At 45.1% G+C, this 26,477-nt stretch overlaps 1 protein-coding gene across 11 annotated transcripts; it reads right to left on the bottom strand.

Moving 5' to 3' along the window:
* Positions 1-1,664: 1,664 nt before the first annotated feature.
* WDR31 (WD repeat domain 31) lies at positions 1,665-26,258 on the bottom strand. Of its 11 annotated transcripts, none has more exons than XM_069575391.1 (12): positions 26,122-26,227; positions 21,826-21,965; positions 20,655-20,782; positions 15,533-15,676; positions 15,047-15,179; positions 11,709-11,783; positions 10,625-10,769; positions 10,421-10,521; positions 9,207-9,274; positions 8,110-8,251; positions 6,564-6,726; positions 1,665-2,063 (listed from the first exon to the last, which is right to left on the bottom strand). In XM_069575391.1, the coding sequence occupies exons 4-12, from the start codon at positions 15,646-15,648 to the stop codon at positions 1,903-1,905; spliced, it is 1,104 nt and encodes a 367-aa protein (XP_069431492.1). In that variant the 5' UTR covers positions 15,649-15,676; positions 20,655-20,782; positions 21,826-21,965; positions 26,122-26,227; the 3' UTR covers positions 1,665-1,902. The 11 variants fall into 11 exon arrangements, with proteins under 11 accessions (XP_069431492.1, XP_069431491.1, XP_069431487.1 ...); XM_069575390.1 differs by having other exon boundaries at positions 15,047-15,176; positions 26,122-26,203; XM_069575386.1 differs by lacking the exon at positions 21,826-21,965 and having other exon boundaries at positions 26,122-26,241.
* Between the last annotated feature and the right edge of the window lie 219 nt (positions 26,259-26,477).

The following is a 26,477-nucleotide window of genomic DNA, read 5'->3' as shown; positions in this document are numbered from 1 at the left end:
GATCTCCTTGGAGCCCAAAAGTGGATAACTGGTCTAGAAAAGATACAAACAGTGTCACGGTCTAAGAATTTCTAAAGTGGACTTTGTGACATCATGCAGAAGCTAAGGGGTGAGGCAAAGGGCTCCTCCCCTTCCTCCTCATGCGTGTAACCTCGAGCAGAGGACTGCACGTCCCCAGGCCTCAGTTTTCTCATCTGTGACGGGACTAGCAGAACCACAGTGGAATATGTGTGTTCAGCCACCTGCTGGTGCTCAGTGAGGCCTCTTCCTCTCTCACCATGTCCTTCTAGGGCTCAAAGATCTGTGCCTTAAGGGATCACAGGGAAGCTGGATAATGACTGAAGGGTTAGAAACCACGACCTAAGGAGCATGGGTGGAGTGGTGGATGTGTCCCATGGCAAGGACAGCATCTAGTCTGGGCAGAGAGGGCACTGGGGAGCTGGGGCTGTCAACTGTGAGCATCCAGCAGCTTGCTTGGCATTTAACATGGTCCAATTCTCAGAAAAGCCCTGTGAGGAAGGTAGGGTTATGAGCGCCATCTTCTCAGTGAGGAAACTGAGGTTTTTTAACTTTCTCAAGATCATTCAGCTGAATGGGGACATGGAGAGTCAAACCTGGGTCTGATGCTATCAGCTTAAGATGCTCCTCTCCAGTGGCTGGAGACAGCATGGGGGAGATGCCCCAAAGAGGAGCAAGAGGGGGACATGGAAGATGGCTGTCAGCCACCGGTATCAGGGACAGGCAGGGGCCAGAGAGGACTCTTTGGGACTCATCAGAAAGGGACCTGCCAGGCCTCGGCTGCCTTATGTGTGGGCCTGCCGGAGGCAGGAGTGAGTCTACTTTCCCTGGAGGAAAGCACGCTTGTGAGCACCAGGCTCAGGACTGATCTCCTGGGGACCACCCAGACAGACGGGAGCACCCCGCTCCTCCTCACCGCGGGGGCTCAGTGGCTGGCACGGTTGTGTCCATCTTCCTACTTCTTTCTCCATGTTCCACTGTCACGGCAGGCACTCCCTTTGCCTCGCTCTGGCCATCTCCCAGGAAGGGTTATATAAAACTAAGTAAAGATATTAAAATACACAAACGAAGTTCTTAGCCTTAACCTCTCCATTCCTATGTCCATGGAATGGGTCTGATGATCCATCCGATTCCGGGAGGGCAGGGCAGCTTTCACCCTCTTTGCCCGCCATCGCAGGCTTCCTGCTCATGCAGGGCTGGCCTAGGCGGCTTTTGCTTCCTGGCCCTAACTTTGATTCTTTACGCTGGGAAGGGGCTGTGATTAGAGCTTAATTTCATGTCTGCAATCCATTTCTTCCATGGAGCTGCACTAACCTTTCCCATCTAGATAACTGTGAGACAACCACAACAGTTTCTCTCTCCGCTACACTTTTTTCTTTCGTGGAGACATGGAAAAGGTCAGTTCAGTAGATTCAGACCTGTGTTCTGACTCTCACAGACAGAGGCCTATCACTCTTATACCCACAGGTAATCATTCTGAGCTATAAACCTTTTTTTTTTTTAAGAGAGATACACATTCTATGAACATAATGCAGTCCATCTTGGAAGGTAAGACGGCCTTGGGAGAAACACTCCACAGATAGGAGTGTGGGCCATCGAGAGGCTCATGAACTCACTTTTCTTAAAGAGTAGTCCCCAAAGCTCACTAAAAATTGTACTTGGATTTAATTTCAATTGAGAGCCAGATTTGAGTCCGTATATCTAATCTCTGCACCTGATTTTGACTTAAATTGACTTCTAACACTGACGTATCTTCCAAGGGAACCTAAGCAAAGAACATCAGCTCCAGATCGCCCTCCCCTCAAGAGAACATGAAAAAACACAAAGTCACACTGAGAAAGAAGGGGCCACAGTTTGCTCTTGTCCAGTGAAGGTCTCTTGGCCTCAGAATGCCGCCACTTCCCGCAGTTCCAGCCCTTGGCTGCGGTCCACCCTGAGTAAGTGAATTCCTCTGCTGAAACTCACACACAATAAGGAGATGGTGTCGGCCACCGCCAGGGAAGTCAAAGGTCCTGATCCATCCAGAGACAAGGTGAAAAGGCAGGCTGGGGAGGAAGGGGGAACCGGCACGTTAGACCAAGAGTGCCATATCATGAAAGGCGGCGTCTTTGTAAGAAACCTACAGAAATAAAGCACGTGCTATGTATACGCATCTAACCCAGGTAAGAGAGGCACCCAGTGCCTCAGAGGAGCGTTCACTGGGGAAGTCAACCTAAGTTGTCAGCACAGGACGTATTCCACCTGAAAGTACACTGGACAACTGGGGCCTCACTGCAAGGCCATGTTAAAATGCTGCCCTCGGGTGCCTGTCCAGAGAACAAAGCGCAGAGCAAAAGGTAAGGACACCAATCTTCAGCTGTGGCACCCCGGGGTCTCGCTTTGTCTTTTCAGGACAAAGGATGATGGGGCACCCGCAGGGCAGTCTGGGGCTGCTGACCCACTCCCCTCCGTCAGCGTCTTGCAGACTGCTCGTCCAAGAGCACACATGCACGCCTGGCGGGCCGAGCGGCGCTTTCACACCCGGTCCTCCCTGGTCTCGGGTTTCGATCCCTGAATCTGGAACAGCTGCTCCTCCCACACGCCCAGGTCAGGGTACCTGACTGCACTCACTGTGGAAGCCGCTAGACGTGACCCCACACATCTGACGGGGGCAACCCTATCCTCCCCTGCTAGGAGCTGAGTTTCTGGGAGATGACTGTCATCGAAGGGATTTGGCTTGAGGGTCTCTAAATGAACACTAGCCCTGTGTCTGCCAGAAGCCAGTGTCTAGGACAGGATAGTATGGAGGCAGTGGGGTGCTGGTAAACTGGCTTTTTGGAAAGAAAAAAAAACCTTCATTCATAGCATTTGCCAATTTTTGTGAGGTTAAATACTCCTGCCATGACCATATTAAATATTCCTGAATATTTAACTGTCAGCGAGTAGAAGCTGGCTCCGGCACAGCAGCACATCAAGGAAACTGCGGCGAGCTGGCTCCCTAAAGCGTGTCTTTCTCTGGTGCTTTGCGTGACCTTACTACAATCCCAAACCTCAGCTGCAGAGTCAAGAGAGGCCAGAGTCTTTCTGAGGCTATCCTTACCCCACACCTCACCCCCACCAAACAGAGGCTCTCATTTTAGCCCTTGAAAATGAATCTTAAAGCGGCAATTCTTGTTCTCTTTTCCAGACATTTTGAGCATCACAACTTAAAACATGATGAGGAACTTCAGGTAGAAAGAATGAAAGAACCAAATATATTTGAGCTTTTAGGGAGGTGTCTGTACAACATGATACCAGGGCTTACATGGTGACAGCTTCTAGCCAGCTGGACAGGGAGTCTGGTCTCTTGATGCCATCTCTTAACCACTATGGTGGTGGACAGTGGCAGAGCATGGATGACTCTGCACATGCTGAGCAATGGAAGAAACAGTTTTAAAGAAACCTATAGGACTCATGTATCTTTGAGAAGCAGAAGGAAATGGCAAACCACTTCAGTATTCTTGCCTTGAGAACCCCATGAACAGTATGAAAAGGCAAAATGATAGGATACTGAAAGAGGAACTCCCCAGGTCGGTAGGTGCCCAATATGCTACTGGAGATCAGTGGAAAAATAACTCCAGAAAGAATGAAGGGATGGAGCCAAAGCAAAAACAGTACCCAGTTGTGGATGTGACTGGTGATAGAAGCAAGGTCTGATGCTGTAAAGAGCAATATTGCATAGGAACCTGGAATGTTAAGTCCATGAATCAAGGCAGATTGGAAGTGGTCAAACAGGAGATGGCAAGAGTGAACGTCGACATTCTAGGAATCAGTGAACTAAAATGGACTGGAATGGGTGATTTTAACTCAGATGACCATTATATCTACTACTGTGGGCTGGAATCTCTTAGAAGAAATGGAGTAGTCATCATGGTCAACAAAAAAGTCCAAAATGCAGTACTTGGATGCAATCTCAAAAACGACAGAATGATCTCTCTTCATCTCCAAGGCAAACCATTCAATATCACAGTTATCCAAGTCTATGCCCCAACCAGTAACGCTGAAGAAGCTGAAACTGAACGGTTCTATGAAGACCTACAAGACCTTTTAGAACTAACACCCAAAAAAGATGTCCTTTTCATTATAGGGGACTGGAATGCAAAAGTAGGAAGTCAAGAAACACCTGAGGTAACAGGCAAATTTGGCCTTGGAATATGGAATGAAGCAGGGCAAAGACTAATAGAGTTTTGCCAATAAAATGCACTGGTCATAGCAAACACCCTCTTCCAACAACACAAGAGAAGACTCTACATATGGACATCACCAGATGGTCAACACCGAAATCAGATTGCTTATATTCTTTGCAGCCAAAGATGGAGAAGCTCTATACAGTCAGCAAAAACAAGACCAGGAGCTGACTGTGGCTCAGATCATGAACTCCTTATTACCAAATTCAGACTCAAATTGAAGAAAGTAGGGAAAACCACTAGACCATTCAGGTATGACCTCAATCAAATCCCTTATGATTATACAGTGGAAGTGAGAAATAGATTTAAGGGACTAGATCTGATAGACAGAGTGCCTGATGAACTATGGAATGAGGTTCGTGACACTGTACAGGAGATAGGGATCAAGACCATCCACATGGAAAAGAAATGCAAAAAAGCAAAATAGCTGTCTGAGGAGGCCTTACAAATAGCTGTGAAAAGAAGAGAAGCGAAAAGCAAAGGAGAAAAAGAAAGATATAAGCATCTGAATGCAGAGTTCCAAAAAATACCAAGGAGAGATAAGAAAGCCTTCCTCAGCAATCAATGCAAAGAAATAGAGGAAAAGAACAGAATGGGAAAGACTAGAGATCTCTTCAAGAAAATTAGAGATACCAAGGGAACATTTCATGCAAAGATGGGCTCAATAAAGGACAGAAATGGTCTGGACCTAACAGAAGCAGAAGATATTAAGAAGAGGTGGCAAGAATACACGGAAGAACTGTACAAAAATCTTCATGACCCGGATAATCACGATGGTGTGATCACTCATCTAGAGCCAGACATCCTGGAATGTGAAGTCAAGTGGGCCTTAGGAAGCATCACTACGAACAAAGCTAGTGGAGGTGATGGAATTCCAGTAGAGCTATTTCAAGTCCTGAAAGATGATGCTGTGAAAGTGCTGCACTCAATATGCCAGCAAATTTGGAAAACTCAGCAGTGGCCACAGGACTGGAAAAGGTCAGTTTTCATTCCAATCCCAAAGAAAGGCAATGCCAAAGAATGCTCAAGCTACTGCACAACTGCACTCATCTCACGCGCTAGTAAAGTAATGCTCAAAATTCTCCAGCCCAGGCTTCAGCAATACATGAACTGTGAACTTCCAGATGTTCAAGCTGGTTTTAGAAAAGGCAGAGGAACCAGAGATCAAATTGCCAACATCTGCTGGATCGTGGAAAATGCAAGAGAGTTCCAGAAAAACATCTATTTCTGCTCTAGTGACTGTGCCAAAGCCTTTGACTGTGTGGATCACAACAAACTGGAAAATTCTGAAAGAGATGGGAATACCACACCACCTGACTTGTCTTTTGAGAAACCTATATGCAGGTCAGGAAGCAACAGTTAGAACTGGACATGGAACAACAGACTGGTTCCAAATAGGAAAAGGAGTACATCAAGACTGTATATTGTCACCCTGCTTCTTTAACTTCTATGCAGAGTACATCATGAGAAACGCTGGGCTGGAAGAAGCACAAGTTAGAATCAAGATTGCCAGGAGAAATATCAATAACCTCAGATATGCAGATGACACCACCCTTATGACAGAAAGTGAAGAGGAACTAAAAAGCCTCTTGATGAAAGTGAAAGAGGAGAGTGAAAAAGTTGGCTTAAAGCTCAACATTCAGAAAACGAAGATCATGGCAACCAGTCCCATCACTTCATGGCAAATAGATGGGGAAACAGTAGAAACAGTGTCAGACTTTCTTTTTTTGGGCTCCAAAATCACTGCAGATGGTGACTGCAGCCATGAAATTAAAAGATGCTTACTCCTTGGAAGGAAAGTTATGACCAACCAATATGATAGCATATTCAAAAGCAGAGACATTACTTTGCCAACAAAGGTCCGTCTAGTCAAGGCTATGGTTTTTCCTGTGGTCATGTATGGATGTGAGAGTTGGACTGTGAAGAAAGCTGAGCACTGAAGAATTGATGCTTTTGAACTGTGGTGTTGGAGAGGACTTTTGAGAATCCCTTGGACTGCAAGGAGATCCAACCAGCCCATTCTAAAGGAGATCAGTCCTGGGTGTTCATTGGAAGGACTGATGCTAAAGCGGAAACTCCAGTACTTTGGCCACCTCATGTGAAGAGTTGACTCATTGGAAAAGACTCTGATGCTGGGAGGGATTGGGGGCAGGAGGAGAAGGGGACGACCGAGGATGAGATGGCTGGATGGCATCACCGACTCGATGGACATGAATTTGAGTGAACTCCAGGAGTTAGTGATGGACAGGGAGGCCTGGCATGCTGCGATTCATGGGGGTGCAAAGAGTCAGACATGACTGAGTGACTGAACTGAACTGAACTGAGAGGCAGGCTCCTTACCTCCAGTGTCTTGATTCCAGATCTTCACCTTGCAGTCATGTGATGAGGTAGCAATTGCAGGCATCGAGGCTAAAGCTCTGGGTAGAAAGATACAGGACGCAATGGTCTGGAAGTGCCCCCTGTACTCACAGATTCTGCTCCGTGTCTGCCTTAGGTCCCACAGCTGCAAAGTAATGACAGGGGCTGGCTTGCATACATATTTCCGAGCTTCAGACATGCTTCATTCTCTAGTATCCTCTCCCCAGCCTCTCATGATGCACCTACTCCCTCAACCTTCCTCCTCACACAGACACCCTTATCTTCATCCCTCCCATCCATGCATCCAGTCAATCAGTGACTATGTGTCAAAGAAGCCAGGTTAAAGATGGTTTAACCGGGGGTTGTTGCCTTCTTCATTATCATCATGGCAGCACAGTGGAACAGAAGGGGGTGACCTATTTTCTACGACAGCTCAAGAGTGGCCTTATACCAGCCTCCTGGCATCTGTGGGTCCCAAGGAGACCCCACAGTTAGGAACACCTTCTCATAAGTGTATACAGGTGCAGACCTTCTGATTTAATACCAAGACACTGACTCTTGGTATAGGAAGACTAGATTCTATAACAAGGGAGACGACAGTTCTGCCAGCTCACTCCTTCTGATACTAATCAGACTACACTTAAGAGAATAATGTTCACAGACAAGAGCACATGGAATTGTGTCCAAAAAATAATGAAATCTCTGGACACTGAGTCACTGTCCAAGGAATAATTGTAGGAGCTGGAAATGCAAATGCTTAGCTTGGAGAAGAAATGCTACATCAGAAGCCTGGGATTCAACACTTCAACCACTTATGAGAAGCGTGGTCTTGTACAAGAGATTTCAACTTGCCATGCCTCTATTTCCCCATCTGTAAAATGGGAACTATAATAATACTGAACTTGCGAGATTGTTTTAAAGATTTAATGAGATAATGCACATGATGTGCTCAGCCCTGTGCCCTGCACATAATAAATGTCCAATAAAATGGGAGTTGTAGTTGTCCTGTTTGGATACTAGATAACTCTTTTAACTAATATTTTACTGTGAGAAATCCAAGGTACTCTGGAGGAGCCAAGGCAATCTATCCTGAAATTAACTGCAAGGAAAGGTATAGGGGTTCAGGATGTGGTGGGCCCTTGACCAACACTAGAGCCCCAAACTTCCCAAAGAACTTGAATTCCTTTACTGTGACCACATGCACAATGGGAACACACTTGATTCTTCAAACAGTTCATCCCCCTTCTAAATTCTACTGGGATCAGGAATATTAGCAGGTGGTTCTGTGTCTAACGCCTTCCTATCTTGACTCCCATCACATTTCTCTTTTCTATGACTGATGCAAAGAGCTTAGGCAATGGAGTTTTCTTGAAAGAAGCATCCAGAATGCCAAGGATCGTGTATAGTATGCACTTGGAATAGGCCTGAGACTTTAGTAGAGCATGCCTGTATAGCTCAGGATAGGCAGGAGGTGAGAGGAAGTCGTTTCTCGTCAGCACCCCGATATCTGGACCCCACAGTCTCTCACCGTGGCTTCACAGCCTTCCCCTTCAAAGCCGCTGCTGCAGGAGACACACTTGTGCCCATCCTCACTGACCTCGCAGTACGTCTGGATGTGCTGCTGGGTGGGAAATGTATGAGCTACCTGCAGCCCCCGACTGTCCCACAGTCTGAAAGAAATTACGGCAGCGAATGAGTTTGCAGTAAATGTGCTGAAATGCACCTGTAACTGCCTGTGAACACCGAAGTCTTGGCTCTTTGCAGGCTTTGGCAAGTCAGAACAGAATGCTGTGATTTACCTAAAAACAGCAACATGAACCAGATCAATCTCAGAAATGGTAAAGCTGTCAGGAAATAACCAAACTGAATGACATCTGAGTTCTTTCTATTTTGAGATCTAATTAATGGGAATTTAGACCAAGCATCTTAACTGTTCAAGTTAATTTGTTAATTTGGTCCTTTGGGGTACTACTTTCAACAGACAAGAGAGAATATTTCTGCACCTGTGATTTAACAAAAATTTTCAAAGATACATATCATGATGGAGAGAAGCAGGCATCATTCCAGAATCAGACACAGAAGATTTACAGGCCTTGGCCAACTGACCCATGGGGTTAACTGGGGACCGTTTTGTTTTACCTCTTGTCTCAATTTTACTTCTTTATCTTCTTCCTACCATTTTCTAAGAAGAATCTCTTGAGATCCAATGTTTCTGGTCATGCTTTCTAGTCCAAGAAGGATTTACTTCATTTGACTTCCCTGATGGTGATTCTGAGGGATAGGTGATTGAGAACACCTGGAGCCCAGTAAGGGCCACTTGAAGGGGTGGGACAAGCAAGCGACTGACCCTGAGGTTAATCTGAACATGTTCCCACAGTCAGGGCTGGCAGAATCAGCTGCTTCTACAAACCAGCCAGAACAAGCTGGCCTCCTGCCATTCCACCTCTATCCAGGTGATCCGTGGGGCCAGATCCGAGAGACACCAGCACTGGCAAAGTGCAGAGGAGGGGAAGGCCCTGGGGAAGGCGCAGCGGCGCGGAGGAGCAGAGCAGGAGCAGAGTCAGGTAAGCACGGGAGCCACAGACCTTCACCAGAAACACCTTCACTGCTGCTCAGTAAGCCCACCTGATGCTTTTATCCTCGGAGGTCTGGAGTATGTAAGGTTCTCCGGGGACCCAGCACAAGTGAGTGACCTAGAAAAAGCAAAAGTTTCAAAACGTCTCCACACCATGCCATTCCTCTGCTGTAATTTCTGTAAATGTCACTAAATAGCATCTCTGTCATCACTTCTCAAGGATGCTGAGCCTAGCACATCTGACTTAAGAGGGATTTTATGTGGTGCAGAGGCCCACCGGTCATGCTCAACCTGCAGCTCCCAGGTTATCAGCAGCAATGGAAGCACCTGGACCGGGCGTGAGCCCCAAAATGCATGCAGCACTCTCAGAGTGTCTGAAACCTAAACACCGCTGGCCAAGCGGCAGCTAAGGAGAGCGGCCTCTGCTTTCAAGTGGGACCAATGAAACCCTAACTTGAGGCCTCCTCGGGTTCAGGAAGCGGGCTCAGTGTCCCTGTTTCCCTTTATCCCTGCAGCCCCCTGCTGGACAGGCGTGAAACAGTTTTCAAAACAACCGGAGGTAACACGGTTTTCACTTCTTCCAGCAACCTGCACAAATACGGAGGGCACGGGGCAAGCACATCCTGCCATCGGCAGCTGTCTTCAAAACTCGAAAAGACCACGTGACTAATGTCTGACAACCACTAAAGGACATCGCCATGTCAGGTGATATAACTCTCCCCATTCTATAAATGAAGACACCAAGACTTCTAGTAACTTTCTTGGGTTAATACAGCTAAAAAGTGATGTATCCATGCTTTAAACCCAGGTACGAGGTTAGTCATAGGCAGTGGGGTTGACATCAGTCTGCTACCGGAAAACACTGGTCTTCATAAGCAAATCAAACTATACAAATAGCAAAAGGTCATGCTTATTTCTCTGCATAATGTTACATATACTGAACACATGATAAGCATAAACTGTGAGCTTCTGGAGGCCAGGAACCAAGCCCTGGGCCACAAACGCTGCTTCTAGCACAGTGCCTGGTCCACAGAAGATATGGAATAACTATGTTTTGAAGGCATAAGTGAGGACACCATTTAAAACTCCAATATAAACTAGTGGAGTTGTTCTCTGGAGCAGAAGACCTTAGTTACGGGCGAGCAGTAATTAGGACCCAAGACTCTAAGGCCTGGTCATGCGGTCTCCACGTCTCTCTCCTACGCTCTTCCTCACCCCAGGCTCCCTTCTGTTGCCCTGCTCTGGACCAAGTTTGAGTTCGTACCAGGTTCCTGGAGACTGACGCTCTCTCTGCACACTGTCCAGTGCCCACATCCCACAAGAGCAGGGTGTTGTCACGGGAGCCAGTACACAGTTGTGATGAATCTTAGGGAACAATGACAAGATGGTCCATGAGACGGACTTGGGACAGGGCTTTTCAGAAAAGTACCACAGTGCTGGTGTTGGGAAGACGTTGGCTTGACCTCACCTGGACTCACGGTCAGTCCAGTGACCACCATGGTGTGGCCAGAGAACTGCTGTCTTGGCTGTGAGGAGCTCTGCAAGTCCCACATCATGACCATCTTATCGCGAGAGGCGCTGAAGAACTGGCTTGATTTGTAAATACACGCTATCTGCTCAAAAAAAAAAAAAAAAAAAAGACAGCTCTAGTGTGCTTGTTTGGACGTTAAAAATGGAACAAGCCTGGAGATGAAGGTGCTAGAGCCTGGTGTTCACTCTCAGTCTGGCTCAAAGTGCACTGTATCTGGCAGGTAAACAGATTCTGTCCTACGTGACTGTCGCTGATACTCAGCCTCATTAGGATGGAGTTTGCATCTCAAGTTTCGGTTCATGTAGGTGGACTTCAGAGAGGGGAGTTACATAATTTGACATTCTCTATCATTTTTGCTGGAATCTCAGTCTACTCTGTCATGCTCTTTAACAAATTAATTATTTAACTGTTTCTGGCTTTTAAAAAATTTCCCCAACTAGACTAGAAGTATCCTCAGTATGGAGAGTTTGTCATTTTCTTACCTAGAGTAAACACTTAGTGAGGCTTCGATACATGACCCTGGTGAGTTAGGACAGGGCAGGGGGAGTTAATCTCAGCTCTCCTCTATTTACTACCTGTGCTGTGCTACGTGCTAAGTCGATTCAGTCGTGTCCAACTCTTTGCAACGCTACGGACCATAGCCCACCAGGCTCCTCTGTCCATGGGATTCTCCAGGCAAGAATACTGGAGTGGGTTGCCATGCCCTCCTCCAGGGGCTCTCCCCAACCAAGGGATCAAACCCATGTCTCTTACATCTCCTGCACTGGCAGGTGGGTCAGCGCTACCTGGGAAGCTATGAAGGGCTTAACGATGAAACAAAAACTGTGTCTACTATACATGTAACTATAGCTGAGTGAATGGTTTGCTCTGGTGTGAGTGGGGCTTCACACGGTGACATCAAGTGAAACCTCTGCATTTTTCCTTAACACTGAAATATTCAACCACTCTTACTACATAGAGCTACAGGCATTCCTTTACTCAATTCCAAATTTCCTCGTGATGCTAATCATATGACAATTACCTTGGTGATTTCACGCTCATGTCCTTTGAACCTTTTCACCACATTTCCAGTTCTCCAGTTATAGGCCACAACTGTCTGCAGAGAGTCATTAGAATATTTTAGTTTAATTGATTTCGTTTAGCTGAAACAATAAGCCTTTATCTTGTTCTCTACCTAATTTCTCCCTTTCTACCAAGGTTTTATTGTAGTCGCTCCTCATGCTTCCCAAGTTTGAGCTCTCTGTCTCTTCCAGACCTACTGGGCCACTCTGCTGAAGCGTCTGGGACTTAATGATAGGTTTGGAACAACACTCCCCAGGGGCATCTGGTTGAGGTTTAGGTTGAGGTTCTGGGTGTAGATGCTGAAGGAAAATCTACATGGGATTAGATTTTTTTTCCCCTACTTAAAAAAAAATTTACCATTTTAATCATTTTTAGGTATACAAGTTAGTAGTGTTAAAAGTATATTTAGGGACTTCGCTGGTGGTCCAGGGGTTAAGATTCTGCACTTCCAGTGCAAGGGGCATAGGTTTGATCCCTGGCTATTTCAAATCCTAAAAGATGATGCTGTGAAAGTGCTGCACTCAATGCGCCAGCAAATTTGGAAAACTCAGCAGTGGCCACAGGACTGGAAAAGGTCAGTTTTCATTCCAATCCCAAAGAAAGGCAATGCCAAAGAATGCGCAAATTACCACACAGTTGTACTCATCTCATATGCTAGCAAAGGAATGCTCAAAATTCTCCAAGCCAGGCTTCAACAATATGTGAACTGTGAACTTCCAGATATTCAAGCTGGATTTAGAAAAGGCAGAGGAACCAGAGATCAAATTGCCTACATCTGTTGGATCACTGAAAAATCAAGAGAGTTACAGAAAAACATCTACTTCTGCCTTATTGACTATGCCAAAGCCTTTGACTGTGTGGATCACAACAAACTGTGGAAAATTCTGAAAGAGACAGGAATACCAGACCACCTGACCTGCCTCCTGAGAAATCTGTATGCAGGTCAAGAAGCAATAGTTAGAACTGGACATGGAACAACAGACTGGTTCCAAATAGGGAAAGGAGTATGTCAAGGCTGTATATTGTCACCCTGCTTTTTTAACTTCTATGCAGAGTACATCATGAGAAATGCTGGACTGGATGAAGCACAAGCTGGAATCAAGATTGCCGGGAGAAATAATCAATAACCTTAGATAGGCAGATGACACCATCCTTATGGCAGAAAGCAAAGAGGAACTGAAGAACCTCTTGAAGAAAGTGAAAGAGGTGAGTGAAAAAGTTGGCTTAAAATTCAACATTCAGAAAACTAAGATCATGGCATCCGGTCCCATCACTTCATGGGAAATAGATGGGGAAACAGTGACAGACTATTTTGGGGGGCTCCAAAATCACTGCAGACGGTGACTGCAGCCATGAAATTCAAAGACACTTGCTCCTTGGAAGAAAAGTTATGACCAACCTAGATAGCATATTAAAAAGCAGAGATGTTACTTTGCCAACAAAGGTCCATCTAGTCAAAGCTACGGTTTTTCCAGTAGTCATGTATGGATGTGAGAGTTGGACTATAAAGAAAGCTGAGCACCGAAGAACTGATGCTTTTGAACTGTCGTGTTGGAGAGTCCCTTGGACTGCAAGGAGATCCAACCAGTCCATCCTAAAGGAAATCAGTCCTGAATATTCATTGGAAGTACTGATGCTGAAGCTGAAACTCCGATACTTTGGCCACGTGATGCAAAGAGCTAACTCATTTGAAAAGACCCTGATGCTGGGAAAGATTGAAGGTCGGAGAAGGGGACAACAGAAGATGAGATGGTTGGATGGCATCACCGACCCAAGAGACATGAGTTTGAATAAACTCTGGGAGTTGGTGATGGACAGGGAGGCCTGGAGTGCTGCAGTCCATGGGGCTGCAAAGAGTCAGACAGACCGAGTGATTAGATTGAACTGAAATGGGAAACTAAGATCTCACATGCCATGTGGCATGGCCAAAAAAATAAAAGTATATTTATACTGTTGTGAAACAGATCATATTTTTTTTAATATATTTATTTATTTGGCTGTCCCAGGTCTTAGTTGAGGCATGTGGGATCTTCTATCTTCACTGCAGCACATAGGATCTTTAGTTGCAGAATGTGGGATCTAGTTCCCGGACCAGGGCTCGAACCCGGGCACCCTGCATTATGAGCATAGAGTCTTAGCCACTGGACCACCAGGGAAGTCCCCATACTTTTTTTTTAATTTCAAAAAATCTCATCCATAATCCCATCTGCCAGAGAGAATCATTATGAGAATTATCTTCCTGTCCTTTTTCCAGGAATATATTTTAGTATTTTGTTGTATTTCTCCCCCTAAACAGGATTCAGAAGCATTCTCTGGCCCAGTCTCTGTAGTTCAGTACTATGACCTAGTTAAATCCCAGGTTCATAACCTGCAAAACAGAGAGGCTAATCCTTGCACTATCTACCCCTCATAGGCAAGGATCACAGAAATATAATTTCATGTCTAGATGTTAAAACAAAATGCTGCCAATTAAATGATGCATCCTGATTTCAGAGGTGTTAAAATGTAGAAACATACATATCTTAGAATCAGTGAAATACATTATGAAAATGGAATTTGAAGATTCTAAATGGCTATTGAAAATTAGTGGCATTATTTGTTATGAAAGAATCAGCATTTCTGCTAGCAAGAGCCTAGGTCTGAGTGCTACGACAGATCCAAATACGAGGGAGATAAAGCAACCAGATTTACACTGAAAATGGGAGCAGTCGCGAAGTAGTGGTAGATTATTTTGGCAAAAGAGAGGCATAAAAGAGACTAGAACTTTCCTCTTGCCGATAAATAACTCCTATGTGCATGCAGGTGTAAAAATGGATAAGCTGGAGTAATACTTGTCATTTATAAAAAGCACGTGGGTGGTCTTGCAGAGTGCTGAGGGTATTCCCATTTAATCCTCACAACTATCTTGGGTGGTTGGCATTGCTGCTGCTGCTGCTAAGTCGCTTCAGTAGTGTCCAACTCTTAGGGACACCATGGCCTGCAGCCTACCAGGCTCCTCTGTCCATGGGATTTTCCAGGCAAGAGTACTGGAGTGGGGTGCCATTGCCTTTTCTGGTGGTTGGCATTACTACCCGCATTTAATAGATAAGGAGCCTGAAGCTCAAGAAAATGAAAAGACTTGTCCAAAGTAACAGGAAGCGGCAGAGTAGGAATTTAAACCCAGTCTTTTTAACTCTAAAGCGCATATTTCTACACTATTCAACCCTGCTGCCAGAAATGAAAAACAAGCACTTCCTTTCCAAACATCTGCCCTTCTCTGCAATAAGCTGGTTCCCTGGGAAGCACTGGAAACCCCACCTTATCTTTTCCTCCGGAGACACAGAGGTCTGAGTTCAGAGCAGCAACAACAGAGACGGTATCCATGTGAGCTGGGCTATACTCTTGAAAGGCTTTGGTTTGAATCCTCTCTTCGATAAATCCATCAGGCCTGCTAAAGAGAGGATGGAAAATGAGGAGCTCCACGGTGTAGGGTGCACAGTGGAGCAAGGGGAAGAGAGTGTGGACCACAAGGCCAAGCTGAGGAGAAAGACAGAAAGGGAGTAGAGAAAGGAGACACACTGAGGTCACCAGATGGCATTATTAACTCTGTAAATGCTCAGAATGAGTGGGGTCTGATAAAGGAAGAAACCCAGTCTTTGCTTGCTCTAGAGATGATTCCCAAAGAAGACCAAACTGACTGTTCAGGGAGGGCATCAACGATGGCTCCGGGCCTTCTCCTTCTATAGGAAAGAATTGTCATGGGGCACAAAACTGGGGATCCCACCCAAGGGCAGACTGCTATACCTGTATTTGTAAGTGCTGTGTTTGAATTTGCTCTGCAGTTTCCCCATCACTGCACAGAGCCTGCACAAGACCTTCTGGGGAAGAGCTCGTTTCAGATGGCACCTGAGCAGCAGCATCCCTTGTGGCTGCCAGAAGCTGTGTTCCCTGTTTGGTAAAAAGAAGAATACACACTGTTAACTCTGTGAGGCACAAGAACAGCAGGTAGTATGGTTATGCTAAAACCTTTTTTTTTTTTAAAGACTAACTGTAGGCATTTGGCTTTCCTCCTTACCCTGCCTCACTCTTATGGCCCTGGGAAGGCACCATCCCTCCATACAGCATTTGCAGATAAACAAAAACAAAATTAATTTTAAAAGTATTAAGATGCTCCCCAGTAAGTCAAATATTGAATCACTATGTGATCCAACAATTCTACTCCTGGGTATATAGTCCAAGAATTGAAAACAGGTGTTCAATCCAAAATTTATACATGTATGTTCAGAGCAGCACTGTTCACAATAGCCAAAAGCTAACAACAACCCAAGTGTCCACCAATGGATGAATAAACAAAATGTGGTTTATGCATGCAAAGGAATATTACTCAGCCATTAAAAGGAATGAAGTACTGGGAATTCTGTGGTGGTCCACTGGTTAGGATTCAGAGCTTTCACTGCCGTGGCCTGAGTTCAATCACTGGTTGGAAACTGAGATCCCGTAAGTTTTGAGGCAAGGCCAAAAAAAAAAAAAATCTATACCAGTAAGCTTCTTAGAAAAGAGCTTTAGTTATTCTAAAGGCTATAACCTTCCTAGCTTGTGGGACTGCTATTAAATACTTTCCAGGGTCATGAGGTTATTCTGTAATAAGAATGAGATGTGGGAGATAGTGACACAGGTAATGACCTGACCAGCAGGTCTCAAAGTGTGATCTCAGGACTGCTGGGGGTTCCTGAGACCCCGGCAAGGAGTCTGTGAAATCCTCTTCCCAACTATGTCTCTATGTGAGTCCTGACTTTCTTCCTATGCTACAATGCAAACAACATCCTGCAATAGACTGAATGCAGAAGCAGACATGAGAATCCAACAGTCTTCTGTTTAAGCCAAACAGTAAAGAGATTTGCAAAAATGTAAAACAATACCGTTCTCTTCCAATCAAACATTTTTGTATGTTTTCAAAAGTATATTTATTTTTCATAAAATTATTTATGTTTACATGCAATAAGGTTTATCATTTTTAAAAGAGTTAATATGTAAATGTTTTTAAAAATATCTCAGTTTTAATGTCAAGATCAGAATATGTGGCCATTGTGGACGTCTGATGGGACTGAAGGTACATGACTAGGACGTAATCTCAGCTTCTCTGGGTAATGTTCGTCTGCTACTCAATCAGCTGATGCCCTGAGATGGCAGAGGGTAGAGGTGGGAGTACCCAGTCGCCATCTCTTCCAGGGCTCTGCTTAAAGAAATTCTAGGAGATGAGTTTCTTACGGGAACGACGAGTCTACCTAGTTCTAGGAACAATAGTCTATAACAAGAAATAGCAGCTAAAACTCACCAAGTACTCTTCATGCAGGATCTTAGTTCCCGGACCAGGGATCAAACCCAGGCTCCCTGTAACGGAAGCTTGGAGTCTTAACCATTGGACCACTAGGGAAGTCCCAAATCATTACCTTTAAAAAAACCCCACAGTTTTCCACTCTATGGAGGTCCCTCAAAAAACTAAAAATAGAGTTGCTGTGTGATACTGCAATTCCATTCCTGGGGATATATATGGAGAAAACCTTAATTTGCAAATATAAGTTACCCCAGTGTTCATGGCAGCACTATTTATTTATAACAGCCAAGACATAAAAACAACCTAAATGCCCACTGACATATGAATACATCAGGGTGATGTAGTACATAGATACACAATGGAATACTACTCAGCCATAAAGAAGAATGAAGTAATGCCGCCTGCAGCAGTGTGACTGCAAGCAGAGATGATCACACTTAGGGAAGTGAGTCAGAAAGAGGAAGTGATCCCACATGTTCCCGTCACACACGGAATCCAGAATACGACAGAAATGAACCTACCTGCAAACAGAAACAGACTGACAGACACAGAGAACAGACTTGCGGCTGCCAAGGGGGCGAGGGGGAGGAGGGCCGGGGAGTTTGGGACTAGCGGATGCAAACGATAACATACAGAATGGATGAACAACAAGGTCCTGCTGTATCGCACAGCGAGCTACAGTCGACATTCTGTGATAAACCAGAATGAAAAAGAACGTGTGTGTGTATATATATGTGTAACAATCACTTTACTGTATAGCAGAAATAAACACAACATTGTAAATCAACTATACTTCAACAAAATAGATGAAAACAAAAAAACAAAACACTTAAAAAAAACCAACAAAAAACCCACCACGGTTTTCCAGAAGAATTTCAGCCTACATTTGAAAGCTGCCAGAATTGACCTCCTGAAAAGAACAGGTAACCAGTGAGAAATGAACTACTTCCTGCCATATCAGTAAACAAAGGGTGTCACAGTCATCAGGAGTTGCAGCCACACACTATGGTGAGCTGGTGAGTCCTGAGGAGATTCAGGATATGAAAAGAATCCTGCAGATCAAAAGAATGATTTCAGTGAGCCCAGACTCTCACATCTTCCCATACATAGAAAAGTGCTGAATTCCCTAACTTGAGGCATCTGGTTTCCTTTTCTGTTGTTGTCTGTGTGTGTGGTTTTCTTTAATTAACAATAATTTTTTGATGTTCAGACTACCTGCCCTTTATTGCAAAACTCCTACATATCCGAGCTCACTCCCTCGCCTCCTTGGAACAGATTTCTTGGGATTACTTGAAATGTCGCCTCCCGAGCATGAAGTCCTAAAAACTCCTACCGAATAAAACGTAACTCTCAACTTTCAGGTGGTGAATATTCTCTAAGTTGACAAGGAACAGATGCAAATACAGTGGAAAGAACACGACGAGCGGCATCAAGAGCTCTGGGCTCTGGCACCAGGCCTGCCTCATCTCACGTGTGCCATGTGCCATGGAGCTCCTCGATCCTCCACACTGTGCCTCAGCCTCCCCTCTAATGTATAAACATGGACACCAGACTCCAAGATTACTAGCAGACTGTATGCTCCATAAGAAGAGGGACTCTCATATCCTTCTCTGTACTTCAAGCAGCTTGCAGGATATGACAAACACATGTGTTGTGAAATAGCAAACCTAAGGCCTCTGGATGTGAGAGCTGGACTATAAAAAAAGCTGAGTGCAGAAGAATTGATGCTTTTGAACTGTGGTATTGGTGAAGACTCTTGAGAGTCCCTTGGACTGCAAGGAGATCCAACCAGTCCATTCTAAAGGAGATCAGGAAAAAAAATAGACAAAAAAAAAAAAGGAGCTCAGTTCTGGGTGTTCTTTGGAAGGACTGATGCTAAAGCTGAAACTCCAATCCTTTGGTCACCTGATGTGAAGAGCTGACTCATTGGAAAAGACCCTGATGCTGGGAAAGATTGAGGGCAGGAGGAGAAGGGGATGACAGAGGATGAGATGGTTGGATGGCATCACCGACTTGATGGACGTGGGTTTGGGTGAACTCCGGGAGTTGGTGATGGACAGGGAGGCCTGGCGTGCTGAGGCTCATGGGGTCGCAAAGAGTCAGACATGACTGAGCACCTGAACTGAACTGAAGGGCTCCTCTAGTTCAGACACTGTAGGGTTCTCTGTGACAAGCACAAGTGCTGCCAGATAGACCAGAGGGTTCCCAGAGGAAGAGAACCAGATGGAACTTCTTTGACATAAGAGAACCATCACAGGCCTAGACATTTTGTGATCTAAGCCTGGCCAGAAGGCTTGCTCTTGACCACATCAAGTGAAGTCACTCAGTCGTGTTCGACTCTTTGTGACCCCATGGACTGTAGCCTCCCAGACTCCTCCATCCATTGGATTTTCCAGGCAAGAATACTGGAGTGAGTTGCCATTTCCTTCTCCAGGGAGATGATAAATCAATTGTAAACATTCCCAGTTCTGTGGCTTCCCCGGTGGCTCACATGCCATCGAGCAACTAAGCCTGTGCATCGCAACTACTGAGCCTGTGCCTTAGAGCCTGGGAGCCGTGACTACTGAAGCCCAGTAGAGCCTGTACTCTGCAACAAGAGAAGCTACTGCAATGAGAAGCCCACACACCTCAAGCAGAGAAAGCCCGTGCAGCAACAAAGACCCAGCAGAGCTGAAATACTAGATAACGTTTAAAGTTTTTAAAAAAGGACTCCCGGTTCTCTTTTGAAGGCACAGGATAGCAAGAGGCACATTCTTGAGCTACAGTGCAGGATCCAAACACCCTCAAACACTCAATCACAAGACTGCTGCTGCTGCTGCTGCTAAGTCTCTTCAGTTGTGTCCAACTCTGTGCGACCCCATGGACTGTAGCCCACCAGGCTCCTCCATCCATGGGATTTTCCAGGCAAGAGTACTAGAGTGCGGTGCTATTGCCTTCTCCGAACCACAAGACTATCTGGTACTTAAGAAATGATGATACTGACCTCTGCTGACCTAGGTGACTTAATCAACTAAAGCTGTGACTCTGACAACCTGTGTCCCAAATCTATGCTGAACTCTCCTCTACTCAAGCCCCTCATGAATATGCATACACCACCTGAGCCCTTTCATATACATGCATGCACTCTTATCTTAAAACTTCTCCAGTTTTGCTGTTCTGAGAGACAGTTTGGGCAAATATCCCTGTTCTCCCAACTTGCTGCAAGTTCTAAATCCTTTCTTCTGCTCTTTGGCTTGGTTGTGTCTTTTTGGCTTGACACCCAGCAAGAGGGGAATCTAGTTTTTCAGTTACCATAAATATGCCCCCAGGAAAAATTCCAAGATAGTTTTCAAAAAGCTTGCAGTGTTGTACTGTTATAGTTAGATAAGAGATTGCAGGGCTTCCTATCCGCCAACCTAACCCATTTTTTAACACTGCCATCAAACTAAGGACAGATGCCACCCACAGATCTAGGTCACTGATGCTATAAATGGATTGACTCTGCTTAAAACTGATTGGATCTTTAGCTGGTGTCTTCTGACAGCCATACTTCCTATCTGAAGCATATTCATGGGACAATCTAAGGAAAAGAAAATCTTTAGAATTACTTACGCCCAAACCAGTGGGATCTTCTTGGTGAGCTGCCGTGTTTGTAAAGTTGTAAACTTTGTAAACTTGGTGAGCTGCTGCTTTGTAAAGCTATCCTTTGGAAAATAGTTCAGGCAGCCACTTCCTAATCTCTGTAATTAGTGAAAAGACAATCAGATTAATCTCTTCTCTAAGCATGTTTGTACTGAAAGGAGATTTACAAGGTAAATAAGAAACTGTTTATTAAAGAGATTGTTAAGTGTCATTTCCCCTCACAAAGATTTATCTTGCAAAATTCAAAGATTTTATAACTTGCACATTTCCAATACTTGGGGAAACTATATCATAATGTTAACTATACAACTATTTTTAAATGTGCAAAATAGGATATATTTAAACTCATTAAATCTTTTTATTTTACTCATAGTAATATTTTCATTCATCAAAAATCTTCAGGAGTGATTGCTTACTTCCAAGCTTACTATTTTTGTGAGAAAGGCAAATTCTCCTGTTTAAAATAATACTTTAAGTATGAATTTTTAAAATATTACTTTAAGTAGAAACAGTTTCTCAAAATTATCACATGTAAGCTCTTTATTTAAAGATCTGCAGAATATGGGCAGAAATATCATTTGCTCAAAATTCTAACTAGGTAGAGCTCTTGACTTCTAGTCCAGAATTTCCACTATAAACATCTACAAAGAAGAAACGGCTTTACTGCATTTTAACAACTAAATTTTAAGAATTCAAATAAACTCTAATTATTGATTGATCTTATTCTAATTATTAAGACCAGCACAAAATAGTCAGAATAATATTTCATTAGGCACATTAGCCTTGAAATGAGGCCTAGGTCTGAATTATAGTTCTGCTTTGTTCGGTCTAGAGCAAGTTCCTGAACCTCTCTAAGTCTCAGTTTCCTATGTGTAAAGTAGGATAATAACGCTATCATTCAGCTTCTGTGAAGATTAAAAATAGCACTTAGAGACATCTCTGGTGGTCCAATGACTAAGACTCCGAGCTCCCAATGCAGAGAGCCAGGATTCCATCCCTGGTCAGGGAACCAGATCTCACACACTGCAACTAAAGATCCCGTGTGCCAAAACTAAGACCCAGTGCAACCAAATAAATTTGCTGTTGCTCTTGGTTAGTAGCTAGGTTGGGTCTGACTTTTTGTGACCCCATGGACTACAACCTGCTAGGCTCCTCTGTCCATGGGATTTTCCAGGCAAGAATACTGGAGTGGGTTGCCATCCTCCTCCAGGGGATCTTCCTGACCCAGGGACCAAACCCAAGTCTCCTGCATCACAGGGGGATTCTTTTCCACTGAGCCACCTGGGAAACCCAAACAAACAAATAAATAAATATTTTTTAAAACAGCACTTAAAATATGCCGAGGACTTTTTAAAGTGCTTTATATTTAACTCATTTAATCTATTCCACAAGCCTCTGAGATAGACGTTGTTACTATCTTCATTTTGCAGATGAGAAAAGTCAGGCACAGAGATGTTAAATTACTTGTCCAAGTTTACACATAAGTTGCAAGTAAGCGTCCTAGCTGAAACTTGAGTATAGGCATTTGGACTCCAGGGGCTTTGCTCCCTACCAGCTTACTATACTGCATCTCTGCAAAAGCTAGTGCATTTCAAGCTTTTGGTTCGAGCTGCAGATTGTTAGTAACAAATGATGACTACCCGAATGGTTACTGGATTGACAGAGATAGCAATGCTAAAAGCGGCAATTTTCACTATTACTAATTCTACTCTTAATACACACATATTAAACATACATTACAAATATACACAGAGAATATACACATGTGAAAGTGAGTCTGGAGTATATTAAACTGAAGGCAATTATGTCTCCTGACCAGAGTGACTGATCACACTAAGGCTAAGAATTCATTATGTTAGATATTATATGAAAGGAAGGGATGCTCCCACTCGCTCAGTTGTGTCTTGACTCTTTGCATCCCCACTGACTGTAGCCTGCCAGGCTCCTCTGTCCATGGAATTTTCCAGTCGAGAATACTGGAGTGGGTTGCCATCCTTCTCCAGGGGAATCTTTTTGACCCAGGGATTGAATCTGCGTCTCTTGTGCCTTCTGCATTGCAGGAGGATGCTTTACCACTGCACCACCCGGGAAGCCCAGATATGATATAGCAAGGCGATTTAAAATCTTGAGAACAAAGGATATGTACTTGGATAATGTCCATGTTGCTGTAGACTAAGAAATGAAAACACTATTAAAGTTATCTGCCATAGCTTATATAGTGAACCTGCAGTATACTTGTGGAGAAGGCAATGGCACCCCTCTCCAGGACTCTTGCCTGGAAAATCCCATGGACGGAGGAGCCTGGAAGGCTGCAGTCCATGGGGTTGCTGAGGGTCGGACACGACTGAGCAACTTCACTTTCACTTTTCACTTTCATGCATTGGAGAAGGAAATGGCAACCCACTCCAGTGTTCTTGCCTGGAGAATCCCAGGGACAGCAGAGCCTGGTAGGCTGCCGTCTATGGGGTCGCACAGAGTTGGACATGACTGAAGTGACTTAGCAGCTTAGCAGCAGCAGTATACTTGAGAAAAAGGAAAATGTCTTATTCATTTTTGTATTTGCACTTTGAGCACGGCCTAGGAAAACAGGTACAAGGCAAATATCTCTTGAATGAATGAATGAATGAAATACTAAGGTGGGAGAGTCTGCTTGGCAAGCTTTTTTCAAGGACCATCTCACATGCTAGTAAAGTAATGCTCAAAATTCTCCAAGCCAGACTTCAGCAATACGTGAACCGTGAACTCCCTGATGTTCAAGCTGGTTTTAGAAAAGGCAGAGGAACCAGAGATCAAATTGCCAACATCCTCTGGGTCATGGAAAAAGCAAGAGAGTTCCAGAAAAACATCTACTTTTGCTTTATTGACTATGCCAAAGCCTTTGACTGTGTGGATCACAATCAACTGTGGACAATTCTGAAAGAGATGGGAATACCAGACCACCTAACCTGCCTCTTAAGAAATGTGTATGCAGGTCAGGAAGCAACAGTTAGAACTGGACATGGAACAACAGACTGGTTCCAAATAGGAAAAGGAGTACATCAAGACTGTATATTGTCACCCTGCTTATTTAACTTACATGAGGAGTACATCATGAGAAACGCTGGACTGGAAGAAACACAAGCTGGAATCAAGATTGCCAGGAGAAATATCAATCACCTCAGATATGCAGATGACACCACCCTTATGGCGGAAAGTGAAGAGGAGCTTAAAAGCCTCTTGATGAAAGTGAAAGAGGAGAGTGAAAAAGTTGGCTTAAAGCTCAACATTCAGAAAACGAAGATCATGACATCTGGTCCCATCACTTCATGGGAAATAGATGGGGAAACAGTAGAAACAGTGTCAGACTTAATTTTGGGGGGCTCCAAAATCACTGTAGATGGTGACTGCAACCATGAAATTAAAAGACGCTTACTCCTTGGAAGAAAAGTTATGACCAACCTAGATAGTATATTGAAAAGCAGAGACATTACTTTGCCGACTAAGGTCCACCTAGTCAAGGCTATGGTTTTTCCTGTGGTCATGTATGGATGTGAGAGTTGGACTGTGAAGAAGGCTGAGCACCGACGAATTGATGCTTTTGAACTGTGGTGTTGGAGAAGACTCTTGAGAGTCCCTTGGACTGCAAGGAGATCCAACCAGTCCATTCTGAAGGAGATCAACCCTGGGATTTCTTTGGAAGGAATGATGCTAAAGCTGAAGCTCCAGTACTTTGGACACCTCATGAGAGAGTTGACTCACTGGAAAAGACTCTGATGCTGGGAGGGATTGGGGGCAGGAGGAGAAGGGGACGACCGAGGATGAGATGGCTGGATGGCATCACGGACTCAATGGACATGAGTCTGAGTGAACTCCAGGAGATGGTGATGGACAGGGAGGCCTGGCGTGCTGTGATTCATGGGGTGGCAGAGTCGGACACAACTGAGCGACTGAACTGAACTGAACAATATGTGCATACATGCTAAATTGCTTCAGGTGTGTTTGACTCTTTGCAACCCCGTGGACCATAGACCACAAGGCTCCTCAATCCATGGGATTCTCCAGGCAAGAATACTGGAGTGGGTTGCCATGTTCCTCTCCAGAAGATCTTTCCAACCCAGGGATCAAAGGCATATCTCTTACGTCTCCTGAATTGGCAGGGGGGTTCTTTACTACTAGTGCCACCTGGGAAGCCCCCAACAATATTTGGGTCCTTTAATACTGTCCAATAACAGATTTTCCAGGTAGCAGTTACTCTGACCCATTCCACATATCAGCACTAGAAACGCTAGAGGACTTGGTTCCAGGTTGAATCAGGCCTAAATCTGAATCCTAGGAACCATTTCTGCCCCAAGCTACTCTCCAAAGGCCTTTAAGATCCTCAGTGGTCACTCTATTTTTAAATTTTTATCTTATTTAATCTTTTGGCCTCACCGTGGATCATGTGGGATCTTAGTACCCTCACCAGGGATCCGACCTGTGCCCCCTGCAGCAGAAGCATGAAACCTTAACCACTGAACTGCCAGAAAAGCCCCTCAATGATCACTCTAAGCATAATTCAGAGAATTCTCTTTTAACCTTCCAGCGCAACATTCCTTGGTACATTCCAGAATATTTCCACCTGTCACTTTCCATGAAGAAACTGGGACTGGAGGCTCAGACGGTAAGGAATCTGCCTGCAATGCACAAGACCCGGGTTTGATCCCAGGGTCAGTTAGATCCCCTGGAGAAGAGAATGGCAACGCACTCCAGTATTCTTGCCTGGAGAATTCCACAGACAGAGGAGCTTGGGCGGCAGTCCACTGGGTCACAGAGTGACTAACACTTTCACTTTTTTCCATTTCCAAAGGTCACAAAGGGGTGAAGCTGGGGCACTGGATCTTATTCAGCTGGACTCCTGGTCCACTGTTCATGTAAATAGTGATTTCATAGCCCCCTCCTTCTCCCCAAATCTCCTTCTGCATTCATCTAAACTACACTCTGGAAGACCAAGGAATCTAAAACCAAAGCTCAAACAGAAACAAAACCACAGGTAGAAGCAAGTAGGAAATAGTCCGATATGACCTTCCAATGGTACAGGTAGGGGAAAGAACGTCTCAGAGAATAAGAGGGTCTTGCCCAAGGTCATTTAGGGAATCAGCACTACGTCAGAACTCCCAAGGTTGCCCCAAATTGTGGGGACAAACTGGGCAGTTTTTCCTTTCAGATCACACAAATGCCCTGCGCCTCTTCTAAACGTTTGCCCAAAGCTTATTTTTGATGAGGCTGGGCGGGGGTGGTAGGAATGGATGGAGGGGTGTTCACCCAAGACTGGATGTAAGGCCACCCAACCCAAGGCGGGCCCCGGGAACCCCCTCCCCGCTTTGGCCAGTCAGGCGGGTTCGGCTCAGAGAGCACGAGGGTTCCCACTTCCCCTCCCGCCAGCTGCACCCTTTCCTCCCGCCTCGGGCTCCATACCCACCGGCGGGCCGGGCGAGCCGGGAGCTGAGGCCCAACGAGGACGCCGAACCTGACGGCGTCCACAGCCTCCAGTCTCCGCAGCCTCTGGCGCCTCCGCCCTTAGCAACGCAGTGCGCGTCGCTAGGTCTGGAGTCCTGCGAAAACCCTCCGGGCGCCCTCGCCAGCCACCGAACCCGGGTTCCGCTCGCCTGACGTCTCTCTGGGGTAGAGCTGAGAGAGTTCCGCCGCCTTCTTACTGCGACCGTGCGTGGAGGAGGTTCCAGAAAATAGGACTGATGTGTACAAGACCACCAATGCCAGAGAATCTGTATAATACAAGGAAACCACGTATCACTGTAATAGCCACTGAGAAAGCGC

The sequence above is a fragment of the Ovis canadensis genome, chromosome 2 (genome assembly GCF_042477335.2).
Source record: "Ovis canadensis isolate MfBH-ARS-UI-01 breed Bighorn chromosome 2, ARS-UI_OviCan_v2, whole genome shotgun sequence".
Lineage (NCBI taxonomy): Eukaryota > Metazoa > Chordata > Mammalia > Artiodactyla > Bovidae > Ovis > Ovis canadensis.
Note: the sequence above shows the minus strand (reverse complement) of the source record. Positions and strands in the feature narration are given on the sequence as shown.

Bases quoted from the DNA above. Each gene is read 5' to 3' on its own strand.
- WDR31 (XM_069575386.1), bottom strand. From the start codon at position 15,648: ATGCTGCTGCTCAGGTGCCATCTGAAACGAGCTCTTCCCCAGAAGGTC. The intron at 8,252-9,206 runs GTGGGCTTACTG...AATTTCTTTCAG, and splicing joins TCCGAGGATAAAAGCATCAG to ACTGTGGGACAGTCGGGGGC. The intron at 2,064-6,563 runs GTAAGGAGCCTG...CTTCCTCCCCAG, and splicing joins CTGGAATCAAGACACTGGAG to CCTGCCTTTTCACCTTGTCT.